We start from the raw sequence: 27,942 nt of genomic DNA, 5'->3' as shown, positions 1-27,942 counted from the left end.
TTCACCACTGAGAACAATCTAGAGCCATCCTCTTTGGAACCCCCTTTCAGGTAGTTGAAAGCAGCTATCAAATCTCCCCTCATTCTTCTCTTCTGCAGGCTAAACAATCCCAGCTCCCTCAGCCTCTCCTCATAACTCATGTGTTCTAGACCCCTAATCATTTTTGTTGCCCTTCGCTGGACTCTCTCCAATTTCTCCACATCCTTCTTGTAGTGTGGGGCCCAAAACTGGACACACTACTCCAGATGAGGCCTCACCAATGTCAAATAGAGGGGAACGATCACATCCCTCGATCTGCTCGCTATGCCCCTACTTATACATCCCAAAATGCCATTGGCCTTCTTGGCAACAAGGGCACACTGCTGACTCATATCCAGCTTCTCGTCCACTGTCACCCCTAGGTCCTTTTCCGCAGAACTGCTGCCTAGCCATTCGGTCCCTAGTCTGTAGCGGTGCATTGGATTCTTCCATCCTAAGTGCAGGACCCTGCACTTATCCTTATTGAACCTCATCAGATTTCTTTTGGCCCAATCCTCCAATTTGTCTAGGTCCTTCTGTATCCTATCCCTCCCCTCCAGCGTATCTACCACTCCTCCCTGTACCCTAGGGAATGGCAGACTCGGGCTCCTTGGAAGTATCCAGGGTTCTCTTGGGTGGTCTCCACCGAGGATGGCATGCAGCTCTTTGTAAACACAGCAGGCCTGTGGTTCAACACTAGATCGATTGTTGGCCTCCCTGGCCTTCTGGTACTCCTGCTGCAGCTCCTTGGCTTTCATGCAGCATGGCCGATGGTCCCCGTCATTCTCCTTCTCCTGCATCCCCTGAGCAGTTTGCTCGTAGATGTCCACATTTCTGTGGCTGGTTCAGAGCTGTTCCTACACATCCGTGTCTCTCCCCAGATCCAAGAGATCCACCACCTCCTGTCTACTCCAGGCAGGAGCACATCTGTAGCGTGTAGCCATCATGGTCATCATGCACACAACAATAGAGAGCTGCTGGGTGATCCCATCCCCTCACCATGCCTCCCCTGACTCCTGGGGTGAACAGGTAGGAAGTGGGCCCCACAGATGTAAGGGAGGAGTCAGGTTCCCTGTGGCCTAAAGGAGTGGGTTAAGGTGCAAAGAAGGCCTTTGGTAGCCTGGGACAGTCTGGTCACTTGCGGTCTTGTTATGGGTGACTAGCAGGTTCACTCTAGCTTGGGGGAAGGCTCCCTTGACACCTGTGGGAAATGGGTCAGGGGGGTGAAGGAATTCCCTAAAGAATGTTCACTTGTGGCCTGGGGTCAATATAGTCATGTTCTGGGCCTGGTTTTCCTGCTGTGTATGAGGGTGGGGGGAGACTAGCTAGGTGGACAAACAGGAATGAAGGGGAAGGCTGTGTCTCACACAGTTAGGGTTGCCAGGTGTCTGGTTTTTGACTGGAATGCCTTCTCGAAAAGGGACCCTGGAAGCTCCGGTCAGCACTGCTGACAGGGCTGTTAAAAGTACGGTCAGCTACACAGCGGGGCTAAGGTAGGCTCCCTGCCTGCCGTGGCTCTGCGCAGCTCCTAGAAGTAGTGGCATGTCCCCACTCCGGCTGCTACACATAGGAGCAGCCGGGGGCTCCGCACACTGCCCCGCCCCAAGTGCCAGCTCTGTAGCTCCTGTTGGCCAGGAACCGTGGCCAATGGGACCTGTGGGAGGGGGGCACCTGCGGATGGGGCAGTGCGCAGAGCTGCCTGGCCGTGCCACCATACAGCAGCTGGAGTGGGAACATGCCTCTGCTTCCAGGAGCTGCTTGAGATAAGTGCCGCCCCAAGCCTGCACCTCTGACCACTTCCCATGCCCCAACCCCGTGCCCCAGCCCTGATCCCCCTCCCACCCTCTGAACCCCTTGATCCCAGCCTGGAGTACCCTCCTACACCCCAAACCCCTTATCCCCAGCCCCACCTGATTCTGCACCCCCAGCTGCAGCCCTCAGCTCCTCCCACAGCCCAACCCCCTGCCCCAGCCCAGAGACCCCTCTGGCACCCTGAACCCCTCATTTCTGGCCCCACCCCAGAATCTGCACCTCCAGCCCAGAGCCTGTACTCCCTCTAACAACCCAACCCCCTGCCTCAGCCCAGAGCCCCCTCCCATACTCCGAACCCCTTGGCTCCACCCCACAGCCGGGAGCACCGTCCTGCACCCCAAATCCCTCATCACCAGTTCCACCCCAGAGCCTGCACCACCAGCCAGAGCCCTCACCTCCTCCCACACCCCAACCCAGTGGGAGGGAGAGGAAAGGCCTTTTATTCTAGGCTGGTTTCAGTGAGTCATGACCCAGACTCCTCAGGGGCAGATGTCTCACTGCAGCCAGCTTGGAATTAGACCCAGTGCTCACTGTCCTTACCACAGCCACCCAGAACTATATTCTTGATCCTCTGCCCTGATCAACAGTATCCATGGTGCACTCCTGGGTGTTATGTTCCTGGCATTCACAGAGAAGTTAGATTAAAACACACCCTTGTCAGAAGGTTTCAAAGTAACTGTTAGTCTATAGGCCTGTTTGTTGGCCTGAGATAGAATTTTGGGTTTGATTTTTGATACTTTTATATCCTTACTAATATGTGTGAACACAGAAGAAAGACACTGGGTGTTACATGTGCCCACAAGCAGATCAGGTGAAAAGAGATAAGAGATAGAGCTAAACTGCTTCTGGGTAGAGTGGGACTTTAATATACGAGTGAACACTTGAAAGACAGTCCTGCCTAAGCTTCTCTCCCGAGATAAGGTCAAGCAACAAGTCGAGAGGGGCAAGGGGGATGGGGGGAACACTAAGAAACACTAAGGCGGAAGAAATGCCTGTCCCTGACCGAAGCACAACTTCACTCCTTACCCCTTCAATGGGATACAGAAGCCCCCAGATTCACGACTCTCCAAAACAGAAGATGGCCATAAATTGTAAGGGGTGGGATCAAGGACATTCAAAGCTAATTATGCCTGCTAAGGAAGGGAAAGAGGAAACCTGCTATGGATATGCTTACTTGATTAACCCCAATAAACATTGCATTATCTGCACTTTGGACTTCTGCTTTTCTGTCTGCGTGACAAGAACCAGGGGAGGTCGAAGGGAAAGCCCTTAACAGTAACACTACTTCATTTCTTAGGATTCAGAACGATAACACACAAGAACCCAAACCAGAAAGAGACAAAGCAGGCTGCTCCCTAAAACAGCTAGCTAAAACTCAATCCACCTTATTCTAGGTTGACTGGCTGCAGTTTGACTCTGATGATCACTTGCTTCCCTGCAGAGTCCCCTAGCTTGGACGCCGGACCAGGAAAACCCCAGTGAATTTAAAGTGATAAATCATAATTTTCAATACACCACACCAGAAGGGCTGCTCCTCAGTAAGTTTTGCACCCACCAGTAACAGCCAAAGCTGGGAGACTAACAGAATTGGCAAACACTGGAAACTACAGTGAGGTTTGAGAAGGAGCTTGGATTCACACCTAGGCACTCTGAGTCCAGGTATACACTACAAAGTTTTGTCAGCATAGCTATGTCAGTCAAGGTTGCGATAAAGCCACACACCCCTCCAACCCACATAGCTACACCAGCAACTCCCCCACCCGCATGTAGACACAACTTATACCTGCAGAGGAGTCCATTTGCCAGTACGGCTTATGTTGTTTGGAGAGGTGGTTTAACTCTATTGGCAAAATAACTCCTTTTGTGGATATACACTACATTACTGCTAGGGGCTCTGCCAGTACAACTATACCAATATAGCAGTATCTGTAGAGCCTTTGTAGTATAGACTAGCCTTGTAGCCCACTAGGCTTTGTGACATAAGTTGCACAGAAACCAACCTGCCAGGTGTACAAGGTGGAGCTAAGAGTGCAGGAGGTTCAAACTTGTTCTTTGCATGGTGGAGCTCAAATACCGTGACCATCTGTGGGGACAGGGTCCTTAAAATCCACAAGATAGACAAAGGCACAAAGAACTGCAGAAAGGCAGCTGGGCTTGAGGAAAGAAAGGGAGGGGAGGAAGGAGAAGAGGTCCAAATAGTCCAAGGAAAACTTCAAATTAGTAGGGGAAGGGAGGTTGTAAACCGCAGCCCTGTCCATTTATCTCATCTGTTTACTAGGAACTATTTTCCACAGAAGCAGGCTATATTTCATTAACCTTCCCAATCATAATTAAGTTATATCCCAAAGTCAATTGTCTGCACTATGGGGTGCATTGGTCAGCCATTGTTTGCCTTCGGTCCAAATGTCACAGCTCACCTCTCTGTCTAAAGGCCGAGCCAAAATGTGCCAGAAACTCTCAAACCTTGCCAAAGGTCCGTTCCAACCATCATGGTTGCCCACCCCACCACCCCTCCTTCTTTGGGCCAAATCCATACCCTGGCTCAGACCTTTCAGTCAGTTACAGTGACAGGGTCAGGCTGCGAAGTTTGGATCCATAGAGGAAAAATGTGACATTTGTGGAAGTGATTTGGGAGGGTGCAGTTCAGGGAAGCCCAAATTAAACAATGTCCTGCTATTGCAATAATCCTTGGCATCTCATCAGCACTTCCCATCCAAGGATTTTACAATGCTTTACAAAAGTTAATTCATTTAGACTCAATCTTCCCCCTGTGAGGGAAATAAGTATCATTACCCCATTTTATAGGTTGGAAAAGGGAAAGAGGGGAAGTGACTAAACCAAGCAAGTTAATGGTAGTTGTAGAAATGGAAGCCAGATCTCTGGATTCCCAGTCCTGTGTTCTGACCACACAGCCACTCCTCCTCTTTATGGGCTTATAGGAGTTCAAGCTGCACTAGTAAGTGTTCCCGTGTCTTCAGGGCATTCTCTGTTGCTACCAGGCTGAATACAGGCACAGCGGCCCAGATCCTTAATTAAAGGTAATTAAGCACCTAACTCCCATTGCTTTTTAGGCACCTTAAATACCTTTGAGGATCTGGGTCAGCAATATCAAGGGATAAATAATTTGTAGGAAAACTGCACCTGTTATATTTACCCACCAGATGGCACTGCAAGAACTTTAAAATCTCAGAGGCTTTATGTGCGTTTACTTGGCACTGGTATTAAATGATTCACTGTTTCCAAGATTAATCACAAGGATTATAAATGTTCTGCACTGACCCTTATCTTCTGCCCCAGCTGTATAGCTGAAAAGGCTGTATGCACATTCACTGTTTCCCTTCTGAAGCCTCCTGCATTTTTCCCCCTGTGCTCTGGACAGAGCACGTGTCACTATCCCCAGTTGCCGATTTTCTTAGACTAATGTAGCTGCCTCCATGTGCTACAGCTCACAGTGGTGCTACACAACAGTTCGGGACAGGAAGTGAAGAAGAAAGCCATTTCCAGTTAAAACTGAAAGGGGGGACTGAGGTAAACTAAATGCAGTTACCTTAGCTGGAATTTCCCATGCAGCCAAGGTTAACACCCCACCTTTTATTAAACACGCTGTGGGACTTTTCATGACAAGTGGTCAGCTCCCCAGTTTTAGATTTCATCCAGAATATGTCACCTCCAAACCACAGCGCCCCCCACACCACACTGGGGCCCTGAGGTTAGTATTGACCCAAAGGGAAACGCACACCCCTCACTACAGCCCAGCCCCCCTCCTGCCATGCTTGAACATTGGGCTCAGTACTGGCACAGAGAGCAGAACAGCACTTCCTGGCACCAACCCTAGGCGTTAGGGGTCGGTGCTGACACAGCCAGAAGAGCATCTTCTCCTGAGTCATCCCCACCGCGCCCTGCAGCCCAGCCCTTCTTGACATTGATCTTGGGCATCTGGGGCAGTGCTGACTCAGAGGGTAAAGTGCCCCTTGTGAGTCACTCACACCATTCCCTGCAGCACATAGGCTTATTTGTATTAGACTAGGCCTCCAATTGACACACTCATTTTTTTTTTTTTAAGTAACAGCAGGCTGTCCCCTTCCACTCCGCCGGTTAGTTCCTAGCAGAAAGGTACAATCAGCAGAGACACTGGTAGAAACTGTTTCTCTGTAGATTATATTGCTTGTTAAATTTCTCTCGCTGGCTTTATTTCCCCTTTTGTCTACAGAATGTCTCTCGTGGGCGGGTGCCTGTCAACCTCTAGCCTCTTGGCAAGGGGTTAGACTAGGTGACCCTTGCAGCCCCTTCTAACCCTATGGTTTGGTGATTCTATGGTTTTCAGAAACACCCAAGTTCCATTTCCAGACATGACTGAGGCCTGGTAAGCACCCACATTTTACACCAGTATAACTATTTCAGTTCAGGGTGCAATTTTGTAACCTCAATAGTTTAGTTTAGCCTTAACCGCATTAGCTTTCAAGGATACTTAAGTACCTAAGGGCTTGTCTGCAGCCAAGAGTTATACTGCATTAACTATACCAATCCGAAGGGAGCTGTAGCTCACGAAAGCTTATGCTCAAATAAATTTGTTAGTCTCTAAGGTGCCACAAGTCCTCCTTTTCTTTATACCAAATCTAGTTAAAGTGATACAACCTCTCTAGTGGTAGCACAGTAGTATCACTTATGCCCTTTCCAACATGGGAATTAGCCCTATGGATATAAACACCTTTCTATTGCTCCAACTGTGGGTGTTTGTAGCTCTTTAACTACACCGCTATAGCTAAGGCAGTGCAACTTGACTATAAACAGGTACTAAGGAGCCCAAGTATCACTGACAAATCAGTGGGAACTATGCAGGTTAGGCGCCTAGGCACCGTTTTTTGTACCTGTTAAGTACTGTGACAGGGTCAGGCCAGATGGCTACAGGAGAGCAATTTTTTTTTTTTTTGAAGCAAAAGATGTTTTTATTTGCATAACACACTTATAAAGTAAAAACAGCAGCATATGCAATGTATAACACAGCAACCAATCACAATTGTTTTCTCATTAACTTCAGGGGAGGGAAGTGTGCAAGCTTGCTTGGGCCCAGAGCGGGGGGCTTCCTCGACTCTCATGGTCTTCTACCCTTCCGAGTTACCTGGTGGCCCAGAGCAAGGGGCTTCATCGACTCTTGTGGTCTTCCACCCCCTCGAGTTACTTGGCGCCACGCCCAAGTGTCACCCACAATTCCCTCCTCTGAAAGCACCCAACAAGAGGGGCAGGCTGTGGGGTGCACAATCGGGGGGCGGGGAACACATGCACCCCCGTATGAAAGGACCCCTCTAAGGTTGTGGTGTCAGCAGCAGCAATGGCTGGGGCTGGGTTCCCTTACTCTCTCCCCCAATCAAAGGGTCAGACAAAGGGACCTGGACGGGGACACCGAGCAGAGAACCTCAGACAGCGCCCACCGCTCCTCAAAAGCATCAAGGGAGTTGGTGGACGCCGCCCAGAGGAACTCCGCCCGGATACGTGAACGGATTGAGGATCGGAAAACGGCCCCACAGTCACAGGAATCTCCATTGGCCAACCCCCCTCTCTGGTTTTATAGATGGCCATTTTAGCCAGGGCCAGGAGGAGGTTAACTAGGAGATCCCACAACTTTGTGAGGCCACGGATGGGGAGTGCATAAATAAAAAGGTGAGGGGAGAAATGAAGCCAAAAGCGCAATAGAATATTTGTGAGGAGCCGGAAAAGGGGCTGCAATCTGGCACACTCTAAATATACGTGCGCCAGGGTTTCCCTCACATTACAAAAAGGGCAAGTATCCAGGATGGGGGTAAACCGTGACAGAAACATGCCCGTGCTCACAGCTCCGTGAAGGAGCCACCAACTGATGTCCCCGACGGGCCTCGGGACCAAGGTGGAATACAGGCTGGCCCACCGAGGTTGCTCACCCTCCAAGGGTGGCAGGAGGTCCTGCCACTTTGTATCGGGGCGGGACACCAGGGTGTGGGCGTGAAGGGTGTGAAGCGTGAGTGTGTATAAATAATTCCATGGTGCGATTTGAAAACTGACCGGCTGCAGTTCATGCAGCCGGCTTGCAGTGAAAGCGTGAGGGGTTTGTTGGGATCGGCAGGGTAGGGGCCCAATGGAAAGGTCTGGCGGGCCTGGGGTAGAGGATGGGCGGGGTGCGCCCTCGCGCAAGGCTCGGTTGACATAAGCCCGAGCAGCAGGGGTCAAGGCGGCCTTCACCTCCTGAAGTACGCGCCGGGGGGTACGAGGGCTGGAGAGCCCCATGCGCCAAGCGAGCGTCAGGGGATCCAGCCAGTCTCTCCGGTCGTAGTCCAGGAGGTCTACGACCCTCGTGACTTCCGCCAGGACCAACCTCTGGCGCACCGAACGGGACTCCGCCATCTGCACACGGAGTTGGGGATTGCGTAGCAGGGGCTCGGTGAGGAGATCTGCTCCCACGGTGGCCGCCACGGACCTGGTCGTTAGAAACAGTTTCCAGGTCCGGAAGAGGTCCTGGTAGAAGACCGGCAGCCCGGAGAGGTCTCGCGGAAAACCTCTCGGGCAGAGATAAAAGAGCTGCCGGTCGTATCGGAGCCCTTGGAAGTGGCGCAGGAAGGCGTGCGCCAATATGCTCCATGTCGAACTACCTGCACTATAAAGGAGCCTCTGCAGGGCCTGGAGGCGGAAAACGCGGACCTGAGCGTACAGACACTTCAGGCCCTGCCCTCCTTCCTTCAGGGGTATGAAGAACCCCTACAGGGGCCCAGTGCGTTCCTGACCAAAAGAACTCTAGAATCAATCTCCGGAGGTGGGTCAGGAAACCCGGGGCCGGGACCAGGGTGTTGAGCCGGTACCAGAGCATGGACAGGACTAGTTGATTAAGCACCAGCTTGGAGGGAGAGGCATCGGAGTAGTCCCGTCCATTTCCGGATCCACTCTATCACCCCGCCCTCTAAATTTTGCCAGTTCTCCGGCGGGGAAGGGTGCGTGGCGGAAAGGTAAACGCCGAGATAGAGCAGTGGACCAGCACTCCACCGGATGGTCTGAAGCACGGGGGGGAGGGAGCTTACCTGCCGCCAGTCCCCCACTGCCAAGCCAGAGCTCTTGACCCAGTTGACTCGGGCGGAGGAGGCTGCCGAATAGATGGCCTGGCAAGCCTCCACCCGCGCCAAGTCGCCGGGGTCCTGGATCACGAGGAGCACGTCATCAGCGTATGCCGACAGGACCAGCCGCAGCTCCGGCTCCCGCAGCACCAACCCTGTTAACCTCCTGCAGAGGAGACAGAGGAAAGGCTCGATCGCCAGAGCGTACAGCTAGCCCGAGAGGGGGCACCCCTGCCGTATTCCTTGCCCGAAGCTGACCAGTTCGGTCAGGGTACAGTTGAGCTTAACCAGACACTCTGCGGAAGCGTACAGCACCCGGAGAAAACCCACAAACTGGGGTCCGAAGCCAAACGCCTGCAGAGTGCTCAGGAGGTACCTGTGGTCCACCCTATCGAACGCCTTCTCCTGATCTAGGGACAGGAGGGCGAACGACAGACTGTCTCTACGCCCGAGTTCCAAAAGGTCCTGAACCAGAAATAGGTTATCAAAGATACTGCGGTCCGGGACGGTGTAGGTCTGGTCTGGGTGGATCACGTCCGCCAGCACAGACCCTAGCCGCAGCGAGATTGCTTTTGCTATGATTTTGTAGTCCTTGCTGAGGAGCGAGACGGGACGCCAATTTTGTAAATCGCGGAGGTCCCCCTTCTTCGGCAATAAGGCGAGCACAGCTCGCCTGCACGAGAGAGGGAGGACCCCGCTCTGCAGAGACTAGGCCCAGGCAGTGACTAGGTCTGGGCTGAGGACGTCCCAAAACACGCAGTAGAACTCCATGGTCAGCCCGTCCATGCCTGGAGACTTATCGGTGGGCATATGATGGAGGGCTTCCCAGAACTTGGCCAGAGCAAGAGACAACTCTAGCCGGTCTCGGTCGCTCGTGCTGACCATAGGGAGCTCCTCCCAAAGCACTCTGCAAGCGCTAGGGTTGGTCGGATCCAGGGAGAAAAGACTTGCGTAGAAGGCTCGGGCGCTCCCGCACATCTCTGCCGGTTCCGTGAGGGGGGTGCCGTCTTCTGCCAGGAGGCAGGTGATGTGTTTCTTGGCCCCCCCTCGTTTTCTCCAGGACATAGAAGAAGCGGGAGCCGCGATCCATCTCCCGAAGGAGGCGGATGCGGGATCAAACAAAGGCGCCCCGGACCCGATGGTCCTTGAGGGCCCGGAGCTCCTCCCGCTTCTCCCGGCATGCTCCGCAGAGGAGCGGCTCTTCGGGGCTGGCGGCCAGACACCTCTCCAACTCTAAGACCTCCCGGTCCAACTGCTCTATTGCCACATTTCTGCGTCGGCTGGTGCCCCTGATGTAGTCGTGGCAGAAAAGCCGGGCGCGCACCTTCCCCAGGTCCCACCATCGCCGCACCAAGGGAAAGGCATGCCGCTGCCCTCGCCAGGCCAGCCAGAATTCCCGGAAGGACGTCACGAAGCCCTCATCCTCCAATAGGCTTTTGTTAAAATCCCAATAGGCTGGCCCTGGCCTCTCCGCACAGAGGGAGGCTATCACGGTGGCTAGATGATGGTCAGAAAATGGGGCCAGCCGAATGCTGGAGGAGTGAGCTCATGAGAGATGGAAGCGTGATAGATAAATGCGGTCCAACCGGGAGTGGCTCGACAGGTGGGCTTCCACCCGGACAAAGGTGAATGTGGAAGTGTCATCCGGGTGGTGGTCGTGCCAGATGTCCACTAGGGAGTGATGTTCAACTATCTCCCGGAGGGTGTCCGCGGCGGCTGGGCACTGCTCGGTCCCCGAGTGGTCTCGCTCCTCGAGGGTGGTATTAAAATCCCCTCCCAGGACCAGGCACTCGTGAGAATCTAAGGTGCCGAGGAAGGCGGACGCCTGCTGATAGAATTGCAGCCGCTCCGGGCCTGATGTCAGGGCATAGACGTTAACGAGGTTAACCACGAGCCCCTCTATACGGACCCGGAGATGCAGCAGGCAACCCTTAGCACCTCGGGCCATAGATCGGGGGAGAACAGGGTTGCCACTCCAGCCTGCCGAATCGTGGAATGGCTAAAGTAGACCCTGTCCCCCCACTCCAGCCGCCAACTATCTTCGGCGGTCGGATCCATATGGGTCTCCTGCAGGAAAATCACAGAGTACCCTCCCTCCCGAAGGAAGGAGAGCACCTGGGACCTGCGGAGAGCCATCCTACAACCCCGGGTGTTCAACGTTGCGATGGTGAGAGGTGTCATGGGGAGGGCCAGGGGGGATCCTCACTGGCAGGGATGCTCGCATCCCCCACTGGGCCACGCAACAGTCCTTGACCCATCCCGTAGGTGAGTAATTGGTCACGGAAGACGCGGACCCGCCAGTAGGCCGCGGAATCCTGCTTCCCCGTCCCTTTACCTTCCCCCATGAGGGCCCTTGTGGCCCGGAGGATTTGAAAAAAATCCCCCCACCGCTGGAGAGCAAGCTGTACCTTGTTGCGGGAGCCACGGACATCCTCTAAAAACTTCCGCAGCTCTCTTCGCAGCTCGTGGGGGGGGGGTGGGGGTGGGGTTACGGTTTCCCAGTTGTTCCCCGGCGGGGCCCTTGGTGCAGCCCCATGGCCCACTAAAACGGGCAAGCAGGGTGCGGACCCCCAACGGGGTGCCTGATGGGCTGGAGCTTCTAGGCCTGCCTCAAGCCCTGGGGCGATAGGGGGGGGTGGAGAGAAAATAGCAGCCCCTAATGGGTCAGAGCGGGAGAACGCAAAGGCCGCTCCCTGGGGGTCATCGATTGGAAAAGGGAAGAAGACAGCCCCGGGGGCGGCGATAACATCGCAGGAGGTAGACTGGATAGGGGCAGGGGCAGGGGCAGAGATGAGGGTCTGGGTTTCAGGAGGCGAGCAGCTGGATGGTGGCACCTCCCGATCAGGCTCGAGGGTTAACGGGGTGGGGAGGGAGCTCTCAGTGATACTGGGTGTGGGCTGTATGGTGGATTTAGCGGCTACAGCATCAGGACGTGGATTATCTTCTGTTGGGCCCCTGCCCGGGAAGGAAATCAATTGCTCCGCACCAATGGGGGGTGCCCCTGGCGGCTCGTGTCCCAGTCGCGTGGGGCCGGCTGTCACCTGAGCAGGCTCAGTGGTCATCAGCGGGGTGCCATCAGCGGCCGGGTCGATGGAAGAGTCCAGGGGCTCCTCAGAGGTGGGAGCAGAAGCAGCAGTTAGGGGGAGGGAGCATGGGGAAAAGAGGGGTGGAGCGAGGTCGCCCAAATTGAGGTTTGCTGGCAAAAGGTCATCCTCCCCCTGGGCGACCGGGGTCAGATCTAGGGCCTCCATCTCCTCGAACATGGAGGAGAGGACACTTTCCGTCGCCCCGGGGTTCTCCCCGCTGGCACCTGCCACGACAATTGCTTCGGGGTTCATGGGGGCTTCGGGCAGTGTCAGGACAGAAAGGGCTTCCTCGAGGGTCTCGGAGGGGAGGGTCTCCCATGGAGGGGAGACACTACCTTCCGGTGCTACCACATCTTTCCCGGCTGACACCGGTGGATGGGACGCACTCGTGGGCAAAACCAAGATCAAAGCTACCAAACAATAGGATCTTCCTTCCTCTTCCCTTCCCTCCTCCTTACACATTCCCACACTGCTCTGTCCAACCCTCTTCTTTCTCCCCCTTTCTAGTACCTCCCTGAATTGTTATTTCCATGCAGATGATTCTGGTGAAAGGAGCTGCTGTACATAATCCTCCATTTACTCACATCCACAGAACAGGTAGGACATTACCAACCACTTCTGCTACCATGCTTCACACTAAGAGAAAGTCACTCCCCCGCATGTGTGGGGGTGCTTAGCCTCCAGGGCCAATCCTTAGCCTCTCTGCCATGACTAACACTGAAAATGAGTATCAGGAATGATGATTGCTGTTGTTGTGGTATGGGACATGTCTCCCCCTGGTAACTGAAAGCTATCAAATACCTTTCACATCAGCCACCACAGGAAACTGTTCCCAGCTGTTCCTATCTACACTAATCTGGGTTGAAGTTACTGGTGTACTAGAAAGCAAAGTTTCTAGCTCCCTCTAACAGTTACCTGAGCATTAACATAGCTGTTCATTTTCATTTGTACTTCAAGATTTTTGTACTTCAAGATGTTACTAGCCTTGCCAGCCCATTACCCCTGAATATATTCTAGGAGTGCAGAAGAACTCTTGCATCTACCAAGGCTGCTGTCCTTTTGTGCTTCTCTCAGGGAGCACCGTGAAGTTTGGCTGCTCCGTGCTGGGGTTTATTGCTTCACTTGGTGGTACTGCTGCAGGAGCACAATGGTAGTGGGTTTCAGCGAGAAATATTCCCCGTAGTACCTTTCATTCCAAAGCACTTCAACGACTATATACTCCTGTCACGGGTTTAATACAAACGAGAACAAATACTCTTACACACAATGCACAAGTAACCTGTGAAACTCATTGCCAGGGAACATTGTGATGACCAAAGGTATAATCAGATTCAAAAAAGAACTTCATGAGTTCATGGAAAATAGGTCTGTCAACGGTTATTAGCCAAAATGGTGAGACACACAACCCCATGCTTGGATGACCCCAAACTTCTGACAGCCCTGTATGTGTGGAAGTGGGGACCGCGGGGGCAGGGTCTGAGGTGGATCACTCAACTGCCCTGTTTTATACACTCCCCATAAAGTCCTGATGCTGGCCATTGTCAAAGACAGGATGCTGGACCTGATGAACCGTTAGTGTGACCCAGTATGGCAGTTTTTCATAGAATATCAGGGTTGGAAGGGACCCCAGAAGGTCATCTAGTCCAACCCCCTGCTCGAAGCAGGACCAATTCCCAGTTAAATCATCCCAGCCAGGGCTTTGTCAAGCCTGACCTTAAAAACCTCTAAGGAAGGAGATTCTACCACCTCCCTAGGTAACGCATTCCAGTGTTTCACCACCCTCTTAGTGAAAAAGTTTTTCCTAATATCCAATCTAAACCTCCCCCACTGCAACTTGAGACCATTACTCCTCGTTCTGTCATCTGCTACCATTGAGAACAGTCTAGAGCCATCCTCTCTGGAACCCCCTTTCAGGTAGTTGAAAGCAGCTATCAAATCTCCCCTCATTCTTCTCTTCTGCAGGCTAAACAATCCCAGCTCCCTCAGCCTCTCCTCATAACTCATGTGTTCTAGACCCCTAATCATTTTTGTTGCCCTTCGCTGGACTCTCTCCAATTTCTCCACATCCTTCTTGTAGTGTGGGGCCCAAAACTGGACACAGTACTCCAGAGTACTCCAGTCAACAGGGCTGCTGCCCCAGCACAAAATTCACTTAATTTAAGACAGAGTTCATTTTCCCAATTTTTTCTTGTTTTTAATTACCATTATTGCACCAGTACATTTTATGCTTTATATACATATTTCTTTAATTTTTGCTTCTTCAGCTTTGCAAATACATAATATATTATCTCCAGAATACTAGCTAAGAGACATTACACAGAGGGAGAGGCTCCTGGTTAGTTGCTAATTGATGCTGTGAACTTCCTTAGTTTTGGAAACTGATATATAATTGAAATGACTGGACCTGCCACTGATATGGAAGATTTGAGCCAACCACTAGGGCACGTGGCCTGGTGTAGAGGACACCAGGAGAGGAAGGGGTTAAAGATTTACACCCATCCATGTAACAAATTCATAGGAGAAAGGGAAGCCTCAGAGACAGGGAGCTAAACCAACAGTGAGATTCAGGAGCAAGTATCAAGAGGGGAAAATACAGCTGGGGGTCAGAAATAGGTGGCTATTTAAAATACATCCATCCATCCAAGCCAGCAGTTTGGTCCCCACTTCCACAAGTGGAACTGCAGCAGCTTTACAGAGACATGGCACTCCCACAAGTCTCTTCAAAATAGTTTTTGCTTCCTAGAGAGATGCTCCGAGTGCAAACTGACCTCTCAATGCCCTCAGTACTAGCGAGCCTGCAGAGAGGTAGTCTACAATCACAACAGCGGAGAAGAGAGAAAAGGGGTTGGAGACTAATTGGAAATACAAAAGTGTCCAATTAGCTGCTCCATTTTTAGAACTCTCGCCCTGTGATTTTAGGGGTGGAGGGCAGAAACTAAGTGAGCAAAGTTTTAATGCTTCCAGAGTACATCTGAGGATAGACGTGTTGCCCCTAGTTGAGTGTCACAAACAAGAAGACACCTGCCTGCAAAGCCCACGCCTACTGTTCTAGAAAGCGGATCCCAGCTACAGGAGGGTTGGGGAGAATGGCTGCTCTGCTAGGGACTCCACTGAAGCCCATATGGTGGAAGTGGGTAGGAGGCCAGGCTTCCCTGTAAAATCACCCAGATTAGCAAGCGGACTTGCATGGCTACTTGGGAGCAGGGTGGGGGAGAATGAAAAGCAAGGGGCTTTAAGAGCCTCCCCAACAGAACAAGGGATGAGGTACAAGACCCCTCTGCCTCAGAGACTTTGTATGCCCTTAAGAAGGGCTTGAGGGACAGGGAGGTTCAGGGCACATTAAATCATCATGGCAAATAAATCCCACAAGTGGAAAGTTACCGGCGGGGGGTCAGGGTCCAGCCAGCTTCCCACCTGCAATCAATCCCTCCCCAAACAGACTGGGTGCGTGGGGGGATGCCCTATGGGATCTGTCCCTTCCCCACCCTCCCTCAGTGCAGCTTCAGCTATCTATGGGCACAGGGAAACTGTTGTAATGCAAATGATTTCGGCACAGCATTGCCAGATGCAGGTGTCTCACCAGGACATATCCCAGCTAAGGCTAGGGAGATGGCAGGAAGATGAAGTGCTGATGGAGGTGGGATAATCCAGTTGCTAACCAGCCACATTACTAGCATGGCTGTTCAATTATAAAAACAGGCATTTTTACACACTTCCAGTTAAGACAGCTCAATGGCATATTGAGATCTCAGCAGGGGAGGAGGGAAACAGGAGAGTGCTTTGGGAAGGCAGGGAGGGAAGCAGCACCAAGATCAGCTTCTAAAAGAACAAACCAAGTAAGGGAACATCATGATCATGAAGTGCCAGGTCTGTGGCTCGGAGGCAGGTTGGTCTATACATGGACCTGTGTCTCCTCCCCCAAAGCCACAGGGAACACCCATCACAGGGAAGATCTGCATATCAGACCAAGGAGAGAACACAAGAGGGTGGTTATGGCTCAGCCTGGACAGACATGCCATGATTAATCCTTAATGCACAAGATCCTGTTCCATAGGAAAGAGAAGGCAGACTGCTCCAATCTCCTACCTGCTCCTATGTTAGGGCCGTAGCTAACCCATCAATACAAACTAGTGCCCCAAACACGGCTGCATGAAACCCTAACAGCCCTCAGCCCTGCAAGCCAAGCTGTAGTGATTTGGGTCTTTACTGTAGAATACCTGTGAAAGGTTTTGAACAGTGGGAGGGAGCTGGCCCTTGCCAGAGGGAGAGGTTAAGAACACAAAAGCATCAGACAACTTCAAACCCTTCTCATGGGCCCCACATTATGGATTCTTGATTTCCCTATATGGACAGCTCAGAAACAAGAAACAGGATGCACCTCTCAATAGCCAGGTGGATAGAGGAGATACAACTCACTTCCTCTCCCTGGCTATCACATGGTAGAATTTTGAGATGTTCCCTCAGCGCTTGGCAGTTTCACTGTGAGATCAAAAATCAGTCTCAATTGAAGTGGAAACTTTAGAAGGAAAGATTGTCCAGGATTTTTGATTGAAGTCTTGAGAGGTTTGGATCCCTCCCATCCCACTTGATGCCCCTAGAGCCTCTTGGTCATCCCTCTGTTCCCACTCCACTGCCTTTGCCATTCAGAACTGGACCCAGTTGGACTGCTGAGGAGCCTGATTGGGAACAGCGCTGAAAGGACAAAAAAAGACTGTCAGAGGGGACAGTTCTAGTCTTGGGATTGCTGCCCCACCTATACAGTTCTGCCAATGCCCCTCAGTCCTGCCCTGCAGCCCCCCTGCTATTCCAGTCCTGGGCTCCCCACAGAGTCCAGCCAATGCCCCTCAGACCTGCCCTGCAGCCCGAATCCCCTCACAGCCCTGCCAATGCCCTATAGACCTGCCCTGAAACCCCCCTGCTGTTCCAGTCCTGGGCTCCCCACACAGCTCTGCCAATGTCCCTCAGTCCTGCCCGGCAGTGCTCCCTTCCTTCTCACATACTCGGTCTTCTGTCTCCTACCCTGCTAGTTACCTGGATGCAGTGCTGAAGTCTCCCCAGAGGTCTGTGGTGGCTGGAATAGCAGCAAGTGCTGGTGCCTTAGGGATGGATGCAGGAGAATCCAAATCTAACAGAATATCTAAGGGCAGGAAGAAATACATACACATTCAAAGTTGTCGAAAGAACGGATTCACAGCCCTGCAGTGTTTAAATATCATCATCCTACAGGATATTTCCTCCCTGCAAGGTCATTGCTATTGAAATACATTGATCACCTGTAGAGAGAACCCTGCCTTCAGAAGTGATGTGAAGGTTCTAGGACTATATTATTAGCTCTTCTTGGCTATTTTCGCTGGGTCTGCATCATGTTTCCAGCTGTGTTTTGCTGCAACCACCTCAGCGATGCGCCACCCTCATGACCCATTCCATCCTTTTCCACCATTACAACTAGCAGCCTCATCATTTGTGCCATGAACACTAGCTCCAAAAAGACAGAGGACTAAGGCCCACCAATTCATGTCACACAAGCCACTTAACAGATAGGAACTACTTTAGATTAGTACTGATCAGGGCTGAACTCCAATGAGTGACCAAACAGGCAACTGACAGGGCTTGAGAGATTCATAGATTTCAAGCACAGACCATCTAGCCCACCCTCCTATCTAACACAGGCCATAGAACTTCCCCAAAATAATTCCCGTTTTAACTAGAATAAGTTGCCGTGTGCTGGTGACCCCACCCACCCATGCTCAGCACTTACCAGCATTGCCCATGTTCCTGGATTTCAGCACTGGTGGCGGCGTCACCTGGTTGGAAATGGCTGTTGAAGACGGGGGAGGGATTGGAGGGGCAGTGATTTTGCCACCTGGAGGGGGTGGGAGCAGGTTCAGCCCCCCCAATCCAGCTGCACGGGGTTTGGGTGCCCCTCCTTTCTTTGTTGGCATGTTCTGTAAAGACACACATGGTTTTGAAGAGGATTCTCTATTGGAATACAGCTGTAAGCCTGGAGATGGCACCTGGCTCAGAGTTGGCTCGGCGGGGGAGATCCTTACCCCAATGTTTAGTTTGATGGTCTGTCCTTCCTTGAACCCTAGGTCCAGCTTGGGGCGTGTGTCAGTTTCCTGAGATTCCTTGGAGATTTCAGTCTCCTGCTTCACCCACCTGGATTCAAGGAAGGAAGGAAGAAAGGGAGAAGCAGTTGAGAGCCCTTGACAAATGAGGGCCTCAAAGGGACCATGGGAGATTTTCCCCTGGGAAGCACATTGTCTGGCTTTATCCCAAATACTGCCTTGCAGCATCAGCACTAGAGACGGGCAGCAGAGAGTTCAAACCTCCATGTCCCCAGAAGGTCAGTCTCTTTAACACAACAGTACATCCCAACCACCCCATCCTGCCCTACAGTGGCACCAATTGGGAGACTGCCACGTCAGTGGCAACAGCAACTCTGTGACCCAGGTTAACTTTTAGCCCATACCTTGGGGGACAGTGTCCTCAAGTGCCACTGCTGAAACTGAACAGCTGGGCTGCACCAGGGCCCAAAGGAATCCTGCCCCCATGGTGCCATGGATGAGCACCCACCACATGCTGCATACCGGCAGAGGAACAATGCCCTAGGGGAGAGGGACTCACTTGAAGTGATCCTGCAGGGAGACATTGAAGTCAAAGGCGTCACCCCGATCTGAGAAGCCGATGCCAATGAAAGCGCTTCGCCCTGGTTGGAAACAGATGTCAGCCGGGAAGGGGAAGCCATGCAGATTCCTTATCAGCCCAATGTATCAACCCACTCCTCGCCCAGATGTCACCTATCCTCACTTGCCAATCCACCAGCCCTGCTCGGCCTACTGCAATCCCCCACAGCAGTCCCATCCATGGACTTACTGCCCAGCCACCTCCCCATTCCAAACACACACCAGCACTCAAGAGAGCAGCTAGCATCCGTGTAACTCAGTCAACAAGCTATGGCCAGATCTCCTTTGCCCTGGCCTGAACCCACCTCATTTGTATTCGCCTTTCCATGGCACGCTCCCTGCTGCACCACATAGCATCTTCCCTTTCTACTCACCATTCCCATCCTGAATTCGGAGGACAAAGTATCGGCTGGAATCTGTCACAGTCTCCACTGCAAGGCCAGGGAACTGGTCTATGGGAGCCTGAGCAAAGAGCTCCCCTGGGGGATAAAGGGCAGGGAGTTAAGGAAAGGAACCCCAAAGGAAACTGCTATGCTGAGCTATTAACTAGGGTGTCCCCCCTAGGGTGAGTCAGAGGTGGCAGCCATAAAGTAACCTCACACCCTCACCCTGCCTTACCTGAAACTTTATCCTCTAGCTTTATGTATGCAATTTTGCCTTTTGATGTGACACGGAGACGCCCTGTCCAGTCCGGCTGGTCCAGTTTCCAGTCAGATGCCCTAGGAGGGGAAATGAACAGCAAGATATGTTCTCTGACAGCTCCTCAGGCCTGCCCTGCAGCCTCTTCCTGTCCTCCACTTCCCACACAGCTTAGCTGATGCATCTCAGTTCTGACTTGCAGCACTCACTGCTCCCTTTTTTCACATCTCATCTGAAATTAAGTACAAGTCTCAGACTCTCAAACGTCTCTCAGCTGTTACTTGCTCCACACAGGAGACTATGATGGCCCATCTTTCTGTATTTACTCCTCTGTGCAGGCAGAAATAGAAATAACCCAGAGAAAGACATCCAAAGTTATCAGAGGTACAGACAGGGGGAAAGGGAAAGGGTTCAGTCCAAGGAGATGTTCAGAGTACAAGGCTGCTGAGTTGAAACAGGGAAGGCCTGTAAAAATGATTAATGGCCTAGAGAAGGAAACCACATTATTATTGCTATTTACCCCATTCTGTTCCAGGAAAACAATGAGACGCTCTGAAATTAAACAGTGTGTGTTTAAAATGGATTAAAAAGAAAGTCACACTTTCACATACCATATCATTAACAATGGAACTCTCTGTTGCACGATGTTACTTAAGCAAACCAATTAAGGGATTTCAGAGATCAGATTATATATTTATATGACCAGGAATAGTATCTGCAGCGACACTTAAGATTAAAATTACTATCGACACTTGCACTTCAAGGTGTAAGGCAGTCACAACAGTGACTTTGTAAGGATAGCATTGTAGAGTTTGATAATCATGTCCTGCAATTCCAGATGACATATGGTCCATCTATAGGCAAAAAGAAAGATTTGCTAACTGCTGGCCCTGTACACTCATCCCAGGATTTGAGAGTCAAGATGAATTCCTTCTGGCTCACAGATCACTATGAAAGATTTTGTGTAGGCTAAGCTCAACTTTTAGTTAAGCCCATTCACTCTTGGGGTCTGAGAGAGTAGCACAGGTGTAACTGAGGACAGAAGTTAGCCCTGGAATTGGAATAAATATTTTATTTTTATGATCAAAACCATCTGTATAAGATCAACTAGTTAATCCCCAAACCTCTGCAAAGGAAAAAAGAATGTTCTCCACCCATAAAATGAAGAGCATGAGACAGATTTTGGTTCTGATTTTCAAAAGAGCTGAGCAACCACTACTCCAGCTGAAGCCAATGAAGTTGCAGATGCTCAGCACCTCAAAGTCAGGCCTCAGTTGACTTGCTCAAGGCCAGAGAGGGTCAGTGGTAGGGCAGATATTAGTACATAGAAGCATCTGCCCTCCAACCCTTTGCTTATTCATGCAGAACAAGTCATGCTGACTCCAGTCAAATAGGTGACTGTGCAAGGACCAGAACAGAATCCAGCTCACTCCTCCATAGCTGTCCTGGATGTGCAGGGCTAATAGGAGGTAAAACATATTTGACACTGAAGAGAGCAGGTATTGTATGACTCAGAGCACAGACAGGGAGCAGAACTGTTGAGTAAGATGCCATTTTTATATAGTCATTTTTCCTTCCCTTGCAGTGTCAGAAAATCGACCACAACACCCCCTAGGACACAAGCATTAGGAAGTGAAACTAACCAGTCAGATGGGGGGAAATAAACATCTACAAATGGCAAAGAGGTAGTTGGCTTTGTTTGTATTCCCCATTTGAACAATCTGAGGGAGAGGGAGAAACAGCTTGGCGAGGTCCCCCTCCCTACTAGCTTGCCTGTGAATTTTAGCACTGCTGGAGACAGGGAGGCTCCCTTTATCCGGAGAACAAGGGCAGCAAACACAGGGGCAGCACAAGCGCCTCTCAAAGGCGACCCTCCTCCCCGTCCTCGTGTGCCCCAGCCCTGCCCCGGGGAGAGCCCGCTGGGGCGGGGTGGGGGAGGGGAGCTCAATTGCCCCGGCGCTGCGAGCAGAGGGGCCTGAGCAGCCCAGATGTGGGGGGCTGAGCGACCCCAGACCGAGTGCCCCCCTCCATGCCCGCCGCCGACACCCGCGGGGACCCCTCCCCGCCGCCCCGGCTTTCGGAGAGCGGCGCTCCCCGGACGACACACCCGCGGGACAGTCCCGCTGGGCGCCGGCGGGCGGAGCGGGGCTGCCGAGCGGGGGCCGCGGCCGGGGTCCCGGCAGCGCGACGCCAGGCCCTGGGGCAGGGCCTTGCCCCCGCGATGGAGGCAGCGGGCGGGGGGCAGGCAGCAAGTGGGGCCAGGGGAAGAGGGTGATGCTGCCCGCGGGGGCAGGACGGGACACGCCGGCCCCGCTCACCCGGGGCGTGGCAGGGCAGGATGCGGCCCCGCTACCTGTATCCCCGGTTGGAGGCCCGCGGCGGGATGCGGTAGACGCTGACATCGGGCTTCACACACAGGATGGACTCGTACTCCGCCTCGGCCGCCGCCATCTCGGATCTGAGACCCCGGCTGGGGGGGGGGTGTCTAGTAACCGGGGGCGCTTCCGACCGCCATTTTTGTTACGGGCAAAAGCTGCTCCGTGGGAGATGGTGGCCATGTTGGAATCAGGCCCGTTGAAGTTGTGGCGAGAGCCATTTTGGATCCTGGCAGCTTGACACGGGCGGAGGGCAGCCATATTGGAAGCCGGTCTGGTCAAGCGGTGACCGACGCCATTTTGGACCCTGGCAGCCTTGTCGCTGCTCTGGGAGGCCATGGTGGAAGCGGGCTGATGAAGCTATGGCGGTCGCCATTCTTAATCCTGGCACCTTCTTGGTCTTTCGTCTTCAGCCTGCATTGTGGAAACGGGCAGCGTGAAGCAACCACAGAAGGCCATCTTGGTTTCCTCAGGGTGATGGTGGTGGCTCGTGCTGGCCCAGGGGCTAAAGAGCCCTGGGAGATTTTGAGGGGGCAGGTGTTGAGGTGGCGTGTGTTGATAGAGAGTAGGGGTGCAGGGCAGCATGGGGGCGTGTTTCAGGGCTGTGGTGGTTCAGGAGGGAAGCTGAGCTGCCAGTGCCCTAACGTGGCATGGGCAACTTGGCTCCCATAGGGCATCAGCCGCTCTTTGCCCCAGTGCCCAGGGTAGGGCTACAATGAGCACCGCTGAACCACGGAGATACCGACAAGAAGAGTGCAGCACCACCACTGCCGACCCGAGCCTTCCAAAATCGAGTCAGGCCCCAGAAATCGGGAGACTTTCTTTTTAAAAATGATCCTTTAGTGATTCTTTGTCTGCTGGTTTCTGCGCCGTTAGCATGCACTGGCTTCGTGTTTCCAAGCTTCTCTCTGTAACCGCAAGGGCTAGAAACGGTTGTTTTAAATTAAAGCTGGAATTCTACTGTGATCACATTAATCTCGGAGCTGAGTCTTTAAGAAAAACACCCAGTACCGCAAGACTCATGATAAAAATGGCAAGATTTGGCAACACTGACCAATCACAAAGTACTTGAGAAGAAATGGCCCACTTCCCCTCCTTGCCACCTGTCACTATGATGAAGATGATGCACCCCAAAATGACCAACAAATCCAAACCATTCCTGCCCCACAAATCTCTGCTACAAAAAACACTCCAACACTTCCATACAATGTGACTAACAGCTGCACCTCATACTACAATCCTGCTCTTCCTCACTTCTGCCCTCAGTCAGGGCTATGCCAATGCCCCTCTATTCTGCTCTGCCGCTCCCCTGCTATTCCAGTCTTGAACTCTCCATGAAGCTCTGCCAATTATGCCCTGCAGACCCTCTGCTTCTTCACAACTGGCCCCTCACATATAAGGAAATAAAATGTTCATATCCATTTCCTCTGATTGTTTCAGAACAGAAAATAACATCACTAGAAAGAGACGCAAATTCATTTCCTTCCACTTCTGCTGGGGAAAAGGTACAGAGCTTTGTAAAGCTCATTATATTTTTCTTTACTCTTTTATGTAATTTATTTATTGTGAGGTGGAGGGAGCTGTTAGGAAACAACATGTTTATATCCACAAAGGGGGAAATGAGGGTGCAGTGTGTTGATATGGGGAGACCTCCTCATTTTTCCCAAGATATGCGCTAAGACATGCACTTCACTTCCCCTTGGCTGCAAATCAAGGATGTGGTCTGGCTTGAGTGAAAGTCACTGGAAGGTAGTAAAGGTATTTTTCATGTGCTGGTCATTCTCATTAGAACCTCATATGCCATCAAGTTACAGACAGGCAGACAAACAAACAGAAATGGCACTGAAGTGAGTGTAAGGTTTTGCACAGACAAACAGAAATACTGTCGAATTGAATGTAAGGCCCCACTGTGCTTGGCCAAGTAGTCTGTAACTTCTCACTGCATGATATTACTGAGGTAAAAAGCAGATTAACAGTAACAAGATTTGACACCTACATGAATCAGAAAGCTGTACTATCTTCAGTGATGCTACTTACAGTAAAAATGGCTAAGGCTATCAGTCCTATGATTCTATGATTCCTCATGCTTCAGAGTGAAATCTTATCATCAGTTGGTGGTTGGGAAGAAATTTCCTTGCATTGAGGTGCATTATGGGGTTTTGTGTCTTCTTTTTGAGTTTTGTGTCTTCTGTGACACATGGTATTCCAAATTAGATGGTCCAGGTTAATGGGAGTTGGGATATAAGATTAGATGGATCCAATACGCAGGAGACAGTATACACAACCAGGTGGATCAATGTTCTGATCTGCTACACCAGACAAAATAGACCAGTAATGTGATGTGGTCGAGCAGGCTATGGGATACTGAACTAGATGGAGCAATGATCTGTGTTATCATGGCAAGAGGCAAGAGACAAAATCTACTGCTTTGATCTCACGCGGTGAGTCCAATTTCCTTATGAAAACTTCTTGTAAGCACCATATTTGTCCACATGCCACTATTGCTTTATCTCAGCAGCATTAGGCCAGATGTTTTGCAGCTCAAGTCATCTGATTACAGAAGTGACTCATTCTTGTCCTTCCGCTTGGGTGCGAAAAATCTTCAAATAATGGGCTTAAAAAAAAGTCAGTTCCTAAACTGACCATATAAGTTTTTCTCTGATGATTCCAGAGCCAGTGCTTAAGACAAGACCTATGATCAGGGTGGTTCTTGCTCCCCAGTCCACTGAGGAATCTGCTGTACCGGGGTATGTACAGAAGGCAGACAGCATTCTGTCTTTCTGTTCTTCAATTTCTCCGTGTTGCTCTTTCCCTCCATCTGTTGCTCTTACAGTGTCTCTCTCTCACCCTATCTTTGTTGTCATTTGTTACTTCCTCCATGCCTTCTTAAAGCATCTCTCTCTCCCTGTGCGTCTCTCTTTTAGGGATGAACGAGCCTCTGATAGCCTAAGTTAGGGCCTAATCACATCAGTCACACTATCGGAGGCTCGTTCACCTGCACATCTACCAATGTGATATATGCCATCATGTGCCAGCAATGCCCCTCTGCCATGTACATTGGTCAAACTGGACAGTCTCTACGTAAAAGAATAAATAGACACAAATCAGACGTCAGGAATCATAACATTCAAAAACCAGTTGGAGAACACTTCAATCTCTTTGGTCACTCGATTACAGACCTAAAAGTTGCAATTCTTCAACAAAAAAACAGAAACAGACTCCAATGAGAGACTGTTGAATTGGAATTAATTTGCAAACTGGATACAATTAATTTAGGCTTGAATAGAGATTGGGAGTGGATGGGTCATTACACAAAGTAAAACTATTTCCCCTTGTTTATTCCACCTCCCATCCCTCACTGTTCCTCAGATGTTCTTGTCAACTGCTGGAAATGGCCGACCTTCATTATCACTACAAAAGGTTCCCGCCCCCGACCCCGCTCTCCTGCTGGTAATAGCTCACCATAAGTGGTCACTCTTGTTACAGTGTGTATGGTAACACCCATTGTTTCATGTTCTCTGTGTATATAAATCTCCCCACTGTATTTTCTACGGAATGCATCCAATAAAGTGAGCTGTAGCTCACGAAAGCTTATGCTCAAATAAATTTGTTAGTCTCTAAGGTGCCACAAGTACTCCTTTTCTTTTTGTTTTTACATTGTGCTTTTCAGAGTAAAACTGTACTTTAATCTTTCTGTGCCTCTTTCTTCATCTAGAGAGAATCATAGGACTGGAAGGGACCTCGAGAGGTCATCTAGTCCAGTCCCCTGCACTCATGGCAGGACTAAGTACTATCTAATGACGCTTTTTGACCTATGTAGAGGTCTTTGAGATCCCTCTTTATTTACCTCTCTTTTTCTATCCATCAATTTCTTACTCTTCATCCTGTGTCTCTCCTTCCTTGGAATAGTGGGGGTTGGGGGATGTTCAGGATTAAACTGCATTGGCTAGGAAAGCAGGGGAGAAGGAAGGTTTACAAAAGACTTTTGCTGGAAATGTCCCCTTCTGTATGGAATCGCTGACTCCACTGTTCTAGTTGTAACATCATGGAAACAGTTGCAAACCAGAGGCTCATGGGAATACAAAAATTGCTTTCAAGGCATAAACCTCACCACCCGAGAGAGGGAACCACTTCTATTTTAAAGGAAAGAGGAACTAAGACTAAGTTTTTGCAGTAAAGGAGAGAATTATTTATATTTTATAGAGAGTTAAAAGGAGATGAGGAGGGACAGCTGGAATTAGGGTGACCAGGAATGTAAATAAAGGATAATCTCTGCTAAGGATAGTGCTGGCATTAAAGGCTATTTTGGACATAGGAGAATCTGAGTACACCAACATTTACACTGTGGCACTATGACCCCTTCTCGTGGCTAGACCACATAGAGATGTATGATTTGGCTACAGCCTTTGCACTAATACAGCCAGGTCTTCCTGCTCAGGCAGTAGGGGGGACTTGTGCTGTCATATTTATAGCTTCTAGGTTCAACCTCTACTCCTGACAAGCCACACAAAGATGTTTTGATACATACAGAAAGCATAATCTTGGGGTTGGGCACATACAGCTGGCAATGGGGTGTGTTAATGGTATAGCAAATGATCTTCTATTTTTTTGCCACCAGTATCTAAAGACTATGTCTCTGCTCCTGAGGAGTAACAGCACCTACAAGCCAGATGATGGTGCCACGCTACAGTACGCACCAGAAATAATTTGTTCCTTAATTATCTTCATTGTCACCTTTATCCTGGGTCTCCTGGGCAATGGCTTGGTGATCTGGGTGGCTGGCCTGAAAATGAAGCGGACCGTGAACACTGTGTGGTTCCTGCACCTTGCCATGGCTGACTTCCTGTGCTGCATGTCTCTGCCATTCTCCATCATTCACCTGATCCTCCATGAGTACTGGCCATATGGCCACTTCCTCTGCAAGGTTATCCCATCAGCCATCATCCTCAACATGTTTGCCAGTGTCTTTCTCCTCACTGTCATCAGCATTGACCGGTGCTTGATGGTAATGAAACCAGTTTGGTGTCAGAACCACCGTACTGTGAGGCTTGCATCAGTGATGTGTGGTTGTATCTGGCTCCTGGCCTTTCTTATGTGCTGTCCTGCCTTCCTCTACCGTGAGACCTTCACAGATGAATTCGGCAAAACTGTGTGTCATTATCAATTTGGAGATGGTAGGGATTATGGAGATTATATGGATTACGGGAACGGGAATGATTCAGCGTTGAGCTCTGGCATATCCCTAGATGAAAATCCTGTTGGTTTCTCCAGTGCTGATATTTCTAGCAGCCTTTACAATGATACTGACTTACTGGGGAACTTGAATGATTACTTCTCCTACAGCAGTCGGCCAGCCACCCTACTGACCATCAGTATTACCAGGATTGTTTTTGGCTTCCTCCTTCCCTTTAGCATAATTGCAGCTTGCTACATCCTTATTGCCGTCAAGATGCATGGAGCCCGATTTACCAAACCCCGTGGTAAGACCCTGCGAGTGATCCTGGTTGTGGTAGTAGCATTCTTTGTCTGCTGGGCTCCATTTCACACAGTTGAGGCACTGTCTCTCCTAGCTATGCCAGGCACCAGATTTAGGGAGACAGTGGCACTGTGGGACCACCTCTCTACAGCACTAGCCTATGCCAACAGCTGCATCAACCCTTTGCTCTACGTATTTGTGGGGCGGGACTTCAGGCGGAAGGCACACCGATCAGTGCAGGGCATCTTGGAGGTCGCCTTCAACGAGGAAGTTACATGCTCCACTTCCTACTCACGGGACAGGACCAAGACTTCAGCAGACAGGGATATCAGCAGCAACACCCTCTAAAATGGGGATTCCAGACAGCACTGCCAGAGCAGGAGGAAGACATTTGCCCCTTCCATGGCTGTGACTTTTTGCTTGAGGACAGCAGAGCCAGAACAATGAGTTTGACAGTAATCTGTACGGGATGCCCATGGGGACTGGGGCAGTTCAGAACAGGCCAACCTCCCCTTTAATAGCCTCCTAAAGAGAGGGGGAAATTGGCCTATTCTGAACTGAATCTTCTGATGGGACACACAAGGGAGGCAGAGAGTCCCCTATCTGAAAGAGAGAAGTGCACTTGTGAGAAGATGTGTGGTGGCATTATGTAGTTACTCCTTGACATTACTAAATTAGAATGTGGTTGCAGAATATCTATGTACTACATTTATTAAGCATGTATCACATCATCTGTGCCTGCTAAATTACAGGGAGAAGATACTTTGACATTTC

At 50.9% G+C, this 27,942-nt stretch overlaps 3 protein-coding genes across 4 annotated transcripts in view; 1 reads left to right on the top strand and 2 right to left on the bottom strand.

Moving 5' to 3' along the window:
- LOC144929499 (uncharacterized) overlaps window positions 1-14,073 on the bottom strand; it is a 44,227-nt gene extending 30,154 nt beyond the window's left edge. The window contains exons 1-2 of one of the 2 annotated variants that reach the window (XM_078849055.1): window positions 8,874-14,073; window positions 6,778-7,047 (exon numbers count right to left, since the gene is read on the bottom strand). In XM_078849055.1, coding sequence (XP_078705181.1) covers window positions 11,084-12,454 — 1,371 coding nt within the window. In that variant the 5' untranslated portion in view covers window positions 12,455-14,073 and the 3' untranslated portion in view covers window positions 6,778-7,047; window positions 8,874-11,083. Of the gene's footprint in view, window positions 1-6,777; window positions 7,048-8,873 lie in introns of those variants that run through there. The other variant, XM_078849056.1, reaches the window with a different exon arrangement.
- Window positions 14,074-14,890: 817 nt separating this feature from the next.
- On the bottom strand, window positions 14,891-21,953 carry NECAP1 (NECAP endocytosis associated 1). Its single transcript, XM_073313814.2, is given in 9 exon segments — window positions 14,891-16,684; window positions 17,024-17,129; window positions 17,751-17,937; window positions 18,043-18,151; window positions 18,620-18,701; window positions 19,053-19,157; window positions 19,297-19,397; window positions 21,671-21,794; window positions 21,797-21,953. Coding segments are annotated over 9 exon segments (1,020 nt in total). The 3' UTR covers window positions 14,891-16,635.
- Window positions 21,954-26,298: 4,345 nt separating this feature from the next.
- Window positions 26,299-27,516, top strand: LOC140905899 (C3a anaphylatoxin chemotactic receptor). The gene has a single exon (XM_073329401.1). The coding sequence runs from the start codon at window positions 26,323-26,325 to the stop codon at window positions 27,514-27,516; it is 1,194 nt and encodes a 397-aa protein (XP_073185502.1). The 5' UTR covers window positions 26,299-26,322.
- The last annotated feature ends 426 nt before the right edge of the window (window positions 27,517-27,942 follow it).

The sequence above is a fragment of the Lepidochelys kempii genome, chromosome 1 (genome assembly GCF_965140285.1).
Source record: "Lepidochelys kempii isolate rLepKem1 chromosome 1, rLepKem1.hap1, whole genome shotgun sequence".
NCBI classification, from domain to species: Eukaryota; Metazoa; Chordata; order Testudines; family Cheloniidae; genus Lepidochelys; species Lepidochelys kempii.
The sequence above is the reverse complement of the archived record's forward strand: the minus strand, read 5'-3'. Positions and strand labels throughout refer to the sequence as shown.